Source organism: Sinocyclocheilus grahami, unplaced genomic scaffold (genome assembly GCF_001515645.1).
Source record: "Sinocyclocheilus grahami isolate Dianchi unplaced genomic scaffold, SAMN03320097.WGS_v1.1 scaffold628.1, whole genome shotgun sequence".
Classification (NCBI taxonomy): domain Eukaryota; kingdom Metazoa; phylum Chordata; class Actinopteri; order Cypriniformes; family Cyprinidae; genus Sinocyclocheilus; species Sinocyclocheilus grahami.
In genome coordinates, this window is record NW_015505807.1 from 796,415 (window position 1) to 804,724 (window position 8,310).

The 8,310-nt window shown below is 36.9% G+C and overlaps 1 protein-coding gene across 1 annotated transcript in view; it reads left to right on the forward strand.

The window, feature by feature from the left end:
* LOC107558009 (histone-lysine N-methyltransferase 2C-like) overlaps nucleotides 1-7,955 on the forward strand; it is a 31,845-nt gene extending 23,890 nt beyond the window's left edge. The window contains exons 4-5 of the mRNA XM_016241609.1: nucleotides 7,653-7,804; nucleotides 7,929-7,955. Coding sequence (XP_016097095.1) covers nucleotides 7,653-7,804; nucleotides 7,929-7,955 — 179 coding nt within the window. The remainder of the gene's footprint in view (nucleotides 1-7,652; nucleotides 7,805-7,928) is intronic.
* Nucleotides 7,956-8,310: the final 355 nt, after the last annotated feature.

Below are 8,310 nucleotides of genomic sequence, written 5' to 3' on the forward strand. Positions count from 1 at the left end.
AGGTGTAGGGAGGGCTTTATTGGTCAAATAAGGTGGTGTCCATTTAATAATTAAAATTATAATTTACACTCAATACGTTATTACTGCATACTGTTTTATAATGTACTACAATACTGAAGTGCAGATAGTTGCCACTATTTGCAACAAGTAGTATATTTGATAGTAGAAATCCTACTATTTTAACATAGTGTAAATAGGTATTTGCACTTAGTGTAAATAGCATATTGCTAAAAATACTGCTATTTTCACTTAGTGTAAATAGAATCTGTTGCTAATACGAGATTTGAAAAGGGAGAAAAAAAAAGTTTGGCAAAAGGTGGGATCGAACCTGTGTCGATCGCGTCAAAAAGCCAAGGGCAAGCGCTTATCCATCCAACCATGACTCTGCTGTTCTTCGGCTGGTTCTTCTCTGTATACGTTGATTGACAGATGTCTCGTCCAGTCAGCGGTGAGCAATCCCAAACCAATGGCGCTGTCTCAAACTATACCTACCTCTTCTGGTTTGTCTGATTTGTCGTTGTGTTTTCTGACTTGTTATAATGTTTTCTGAATTGTTGTTGTGCTTTCTGAATTATTATTTTGTTTTTTAGACTTGCATTTGCATTTGTTATTTTGTTTTCAGAATTGTGATTTGCTTTGCACTTCACGGCCACCGTAGTTCTGTCTGTTTGTAGCATGTTTTTTTCAGATGCTAAGGAAAGAATTGTGATTTGCTTTGCACTTCTCGGCCACCGTAGTTCTGTCTGTTTGTAGCATGTTTTTTTCAGATGCTAAGGAATTCCCACAGCAATAATTAATCTCTCTTCCATTTTGATTAGGAACTAATGTGTGGTCGGAACCAAAGTTTACAGGACTGCGTTCTCTGGGACCCTCTCAAGCGGAGGAATTCTACATTCCGATTGGTTGCCGCCCAACAGCGTCATAGTTCATTACCATAAAGTTAAACTGATTTCAACTCTCCTTGACGCCCTCGCCGGCCAAGACGCGCCGCGCCGCTCCTCGCCGCTTTTCGCCGCCCGCTCACATTGAAAATGAATGTCTTCCGGTCACTTTGACGCTCTCGCCGTCGGCGGTGTGAACGCACAGTTAGTGTTTTTTTTTAGCATGTTGCTGTTTAGTTGCTAAGGTGTTCTTAGAGTTAGCACATTTGTACTGTTTCTAGGGTGTTTTAACATTTTGCGGTTAAGGTCACGTTAAGGTATTCTTACTGTGTTTAGTGTGTCGCTATTCCGTTTATAGGGTGTTGAAGAGTCCACCTTCATGTCTCTATGATATTTTACAGTCTCTTTCCGCTATGGGGTCTATGGGGATTTTTCACCCATTTTATCATCCACGAAGTGGAAATAATTGATTGCTTAGAAAAGTAATGGCACATCTCTCCAACAACCTGCACAATTTGAGAAATCAATTCACGTCTTTGGTACAAACGTTATGGGATTAGGCCTACTTGTTGAAGTTTAATACAAAGCTTCTGCTTTGGCTCAAATCCCTCACCATATACATAAGCAATGCTAATGCTGATGCTTTCATCGACAAGCACCAGTAACCAGTTTTCTTTGCAGACTGACCCTAATTTGTAGTGTCTGTTGTAGTTCCATTGAAGCTCTTTCCGAGTAGACTGCAGCGGATGAGGTGAATACAGGAGGTGGTTGACTGCAGCTGTGGTTTCAATGCGGTTTATTTTAGACCACAACTAGATCTCGACTCACTAGGCGTTCTTAGTCACAGATGACACTCACCGCTAATTGTCCACATTGTGTACGTTCTGAAGCAACGGTTTTCCCAATTTTTCTCTTATTAACACACGGCACATGTGCTCTGCATATTTCCACCTAAATCAAATGGGATACATGTTTGCGATCGAAAAGGGAAACCAAAGATCCTGGCTCTTTCTTCACTTTTGTTTTGCAGGCTGCTGTTGACATTGTACAAATCCAGCTGTTGTTCACATGTCATCATTTGGGATCTTTAAAAACGAAACCTACTGGCCTGAAACTGAAAGGCTGGTTCACTGGAAACAATTAGCACTGTTCAGAATAAACAAACATTTCATGGATGAAAATTCATTTGAGGCAAAGGTACGCAGTCAGACGACATTCAGGCTTGTCTGTCTCATTAGCCGAGGCTGTGACTTTTATTTTGAGGGGTTTCAACACTTACTCTGACATGCAAATCTCACCTTTTGGTTCAAAGAACAAGTCGTCTTTTTGATAAATGCATCATCTGTTTGTTTACTCCACAATGAAAATACACATTAGTTGGACCAGCCTGAAAAATACAGGTTTTTTTGGGGTGTAATTTGAGCTAAAGAAGCTACAATTTTGAAGATTTCTGCCTTTCCTTATTCATGTAGACAGCAGCTCTACTTGTATGCCTGTTACTTATGGAAGAATAAGAGGGCCACTTAAAAATAAAATGGGGAAATGAATACATACTCAAATTTCATATGGACAAATATATATATTTAAACTGTTTAATGATGTTGTTAAATGGAACCATACAATTATGCAGTAATAAATCACATAGAAAATGGACATGAATAGACATCTTTAAAACTAATTATATTTGAAATGTTAGTTAAATGTCACAATATGCTTTTTAATGCAATTGTTATGCAGTTTAAATGTTGCATTAAAATGGTTTATTGGTTTGTTACATTTCACTACGTTTTTCAACAAGAATTAAATAAATAGACCCACTTTATGTGTCTTAAGTGTCTTTCACCCTGACCCTTAACCAACCCCTAAAGGGATAGTTCACCCAAAAATGAAAATTAAATCATTTACTCACCCTTGTGTTTAGGGCTGAACGATTTTGGAAAATAATCTAATTGCGATTATTTTTACCAATATTGCGATTGCGATTTAATATGCGATAATTTTTTAAGCCCTTTATCTTCTGTATTATTCAACAAAGACAAGCAATAAATCATTGTAGGGGTGGGAATCTTTAGGCACATCACGATTCGATTCCGATTCTGGGAGTCGCAGTCAGATTCCAAAACTATATATTTTTTTCTTATTGATTAGTCTTAATAAAACTTTTTCAAATGTAATTCCATGTGTAATTAAGTACTTTTTAAAAATAAATTACACATTAAAACATTTTATTAAAACAATTGCATGTTAATAATTTTAAATAAACTAATATAAAACAGGGCTTAGATTAAGCCAGGATTAGGCCTTAGTTTAATTAGAACATCTAAGTAGCTTAAACGTGCCTTAGAAAAAAACATTACTGGTGTGTATCTTGAGACAAAAGAATGGCATTGATATATACAAAGACATGGCAGTGCAAGTTGCTTTCAGTTAAGACAGCTCAAACATTTATTTTAGTCTGGAACTAGGCTTACAAGCAATAAACAAACAGTGCTTTCAGTATTTAAGAGTATTTGAACATTTTCCTTTCAAGAGCCGTTTCAAATGCTGTCAGCATTTGAAATTGACATAACCACATAACTGAGGAGCAGTGTTGCTAAATTTAGCAACTTTTCAGACTACCCTAGCAACTTTTTCTTCCAAAAGCACCTAGCAACAAATTTAGCAATTTAAACAAATTTATTTGGCAGCCTTTAGCAACTTTTGATAAGTGACTCAGACAATAAAAAGGCACACATTTTCCATCCAAATTACACAAAAAGAGGAAACCACAGATGCCTAGCAGTACACACATCACGAGAATTGAGTTAATTGAGATTTGCAATTGTTCAATTGAATAATAATTGAATAATTTGATAATTGAATAATTGTTCATTTATGATACACTTTGTTAGTAGCTTGTACCTGCGATTGTTGATCAGTTAGTATACTGTAAGAAAAATGGAAAATCTTTCAGGACATTATCCATTATCCATCATCCATTGTAACCCTGTAACCCAAACACACAATGCATAATTTAAAATGCAGGAAAAAAACCATTACGGAAAATTCTTTCATATTAACATAGTAGATTGTGCCTTATTTTTACAGACTTTTCTTAGAGTGTAGCATACTAACTAACTACTAATACACTGCTTAAAGCATATTAGTTGAGAATGTGTAGAATTACTAGTTTACTAGCTATTAAAAAAACTTAAATTGAAATCATTAAATGTGTACTTTTTCAATAATTCAATGTATTTAAAAAATACTAGGGATGCACGATATATCGGCCACCATATCGGTATCGGCCGATAAATAAGACTTTTTTATGACTAAATTTGGTAATGGGAGAGTAAAAATATTTTTAAAACGTACACCGTTCAAACTAGGCTGCTTATGTTGAAGTGTTTGGGATGTGGCTTTTAATGATGAAACCTTTTTTGTAATCAGGCTCTCAAAAAGTATGTAAAAATTTGGATATAGATTTATCGGCCAACATATCGGTTATCGGCTTTCAAAAATAAAGAGTAATCGGTTATCGGTATCGGCCAAAATTTTCATATCGGTGCATCCCTAAAAAATACAGTTATTTATATTTTAATATTATATCATGGACAAATCTAAATGAACGTATATAAAATATATTTTTTGCTGAGATTTGATGATGTGACAATTTTGCGTCGTGATTACGCAATGACGTCATTGCGCAATGACATCACAACGTCATTTAGCAACTTCTAGCAACAAATCGACCTTCCTTTAGCAACTTTCTCTGAAAATTAGTTGGCAACACTGCTGAGGAGGTGTTCGTAGTGCATTTGTAAGGAAAATACCGGCGGGCGAGACGACACACTGCAAGCATCAGCAACGCAAGCGTTTCTCACAGCGCATCCTGTTCAGTGAAGCGTGCGAATGTCCAATTTACTTCAACCTTTCCAAACTTTATTAAAGATTATTGTGTGGACGGTTCGAGTGGTGTGTGTGAGAGAGAGAGAGAGAGAGAGAGAGAGAGCAATTGGAAGCAAGCAGGATGAGTTTCTAAAGCACATGCAGCGCCATCGCGCATCTGTGGTTAAAAACTAAGCTCAGAATCGTTTGAGAATCTTTTCTCCCATCTCTGTTGTATAGTATGTCTAACACAATATTAGATAGATTAAACATAAAGTGTGCTTTTCTGTAGGCCAGGCATATGCGTAGTGTGCCAAGTTGATGCTTCCTCTGCAGACTGCTTTACTCTCGCATGTCACGTGACGAGAATGTAATCGCAGCCTTTGCGGTTAAAAAACAATTGCGTTTTGTCATATCGCGATATTATCGAAAATGCGATTAATCGTTCAGCCCTACTTGTGTTGTTCTCATGCCGTATGCCTTTCTTTTTTTCAAACCACAAAAAAAAAGTTACATGCGTACATGTTCATATAATGACGGTGTATGGCAATCAGCGTCAAGCATTTAAAAACAAAGAAAAAGTGGCACCGATAGCCTCGTGGGCAGTGTGTTAACATATAGCGCTGTTGCGATTCAGTGTCCCAAGTTCGAATTGAAAATCAAGTTTTTGTTGTTTATTGTCTATGTGGTGTTTTTAATTTGCTTTTAGACAACCCATGTGCCAATCCATTAATCAACACCATTGCTGAGTATTTTCTGCTTAAAACTGTAGTTTCCCAATGGCAGTCCCAGAAATGAGGTTTGCTATGTCACAAAATTCAATAACCAATCACGTCAAGGGATAGATTCCTGTCATTAGCATATCCCTCTCTCCATTTATACAAACACTGCGCGCATAGAGATCATAGCATAGAGTCTGCATGCTAAATATACCAATTATCAGCACAAAACCAAAAATAAAATAAAGCAAAAATCCATGAAGCCGTGGTTTAACATGAATTTAGAATCGCTAACTTTAATAATAACCCACGGCAACCGTGGAAAAGTAGCCCGGAGTCAGACCCACCTCTCCCGCATCGGCGTCTGCACGTCACTCGCGTATGCTCGCGGGTGCGAATTAAGATTCACAAACTTGGCTGCATTCGAGTCTTCAAGGCATTTTGAGGACACAACATCATCAAGTAAGTAACTTTAATGACTGTTGCAGTATCCACTGTAGTTGCCCGCTAGTAAAAACATAGTTTTATCAGTCATTATCCGTGGATCAGGAGGCCCTGGCTGGTGTGACTGTGTGGAGGCGGGGCTAATTTGCATATTCATAGATCCGCGCATAGTAAATGGGGCAAGGGTGTAGACAGAAGAGTTACATTCAAGCTATTTTAAGGCCTAAAAAAATGTTTTTAACAAGAAAAAACATTTAAATATGTAATTTTGATGTTCAAAATGAGTTTTAAGTGATACAATTTTTGACTAAAGGGGGACTTAAAAAAAAAAAGATGCAAAAGTATCACAGAGTGGTCCCATGCGACATTTGCCGTATATTCCAAGTGTTCTGCTGGTTTGGTGAAAAACAGACCAAAATTTTACACTTTATTTAAACATGGCCGTTGGTCTCTGTGCACGACTGCCCATTCATGAGACTCTATTAGCGCAGCAGTTCACTCCGACCCACCCAGGAAAAGCACACAAGTTGTGAAAAATCAAGATGAATAAAAAAGCGACACAAAACAACACCTAGAAATCCCCCCAAAAAGTTTCTGTGTCATTTCTCAGTTGAATATCTCAGGACCAGAACTGACAGTTGACAGATAACTTGTTGTGACAAGCACAACAGATATTTGTTTCCTCAGAAGAAAGTACATGGATTGCATTTCATGTTGTGTTTTTATTAATCTTGATTTTTCACAACTTGTGTGCTTTTCCTGGGTGAGTCGAAGTGAACTCTCATGTCTCATGAACGTGCAGTCGTGCACAGAGACCAACAGCCAACGTCAGGATATTCATTAAATAATAATTGTTTTTCACCAAACCCTATCGTACACCTGCAGAACACTTGGAATATACGGCACGTGTCTCATGGGACCACTCTGTGATACTTTTGTGTCTTTTTTAAAAGCTTGATGCTGATCACCATACACTGCCAGTATATGGATGAGCACGCATGGGACATTTAAAAAAAAAAATCTCCATTTGTGGTCTGAAAAAGAAAGAGAGCCATACAGCATCAGAATGACACAAGGGTGAGTAAATGACAATTTAATTTAAATTTTTTAGGTGAACTGACCCTAACCTTACCAGTATCCCACCTTAATAGCAGCAAAAGTGTTTTGCAGTTCAACATGAACACAATAAGTACACTGTACCTATAAAATACATGCATATAAAGTACATAGTTAAAGACATCTAATGTAAAGTGGGACCATAAATGTGTCTTTTAGATTAGTACTTTTTTGCTTGCATTTTTTTTATCAATAAATTGATCTTTTATTTTTATTTTGAAATGGTTTTCAGTCTGAGAACGTCTGGCTGCTGAATGATCTAAAAGACTTTAAACTTGCTCCAACTCAGAGTATCTGAAAGCAATTAACGATCCACGTTCTTTGATGCTGTTTGTGTTTGAGAACTGTGCAATGTGCAAAAGAAATCATGTTTGTTTTTAACAGCATTTTTCCCCCCCTCAATGTAGATATAATGGGCCACATTCAAAAAATTCTAAAATATTTTAAAATTACACTCATTTTACACTATCACTGTAGTGTATAAATTCATCTTTATTAAGTAGGTGAATACAGTTGGTGAAACACTAATGAATTTAAGGTTTAATCTCATCAGTTTTGTCTAAAATGTCTGTTGGTGCAGCTGTAATTAAGAAGGATGTATGTCTCCTTCTGTGTCTCTCGTCAGTCACTAAAGGGGAGCAGGAGGAGACGGCGGGCGCCTCTGCCGTGGCAGTTTCAGCAGAGGGGGAGGAAGAGGAGCAGTTGTCATCCCCTCTTCCTGCGAGCCCTGAGACGGGGGCGGCACAAACATCATCAGCCTCTATTTATTGCCATTGTGTAATATGCAATCTACAAAAAAGTAACTGTAATCTGTTTATGAACACTTTAAAATTGAATTAATCTAATCACAAATACTTAATTGTTCAAATCTAATTACATAATCCAGATTACGTGTAATCAGTTACTACCCAGCACTGGTTACAAGTAACTAGTTTTAATCAAAAGATTCGTATGTAAATGGTGACTTGGTCCCAAACAAGTTAACCTACCGACCTACGGCTACATTTGCAACCATGTTACCTATTCTGTTCTTATTTATTGTTTATTCTAAATAAATAAGTTAATTTAAAATTAGTTTCAAGGTCCTTATTCACGGAATATGTAGGCTGTCATAAGTATTTTTTGACATCAGTATCAATGATCAGGTAGGCTTTTGCATTACAAATACCCAACTACAGCTAGAGGGTAACATTATATATTGCATAATTCTGGTTTAAGTTGTTATTATAGACTATTGGTATATATATATATACATGCGTACGTTGGCGTCACGTGGTTGAGCT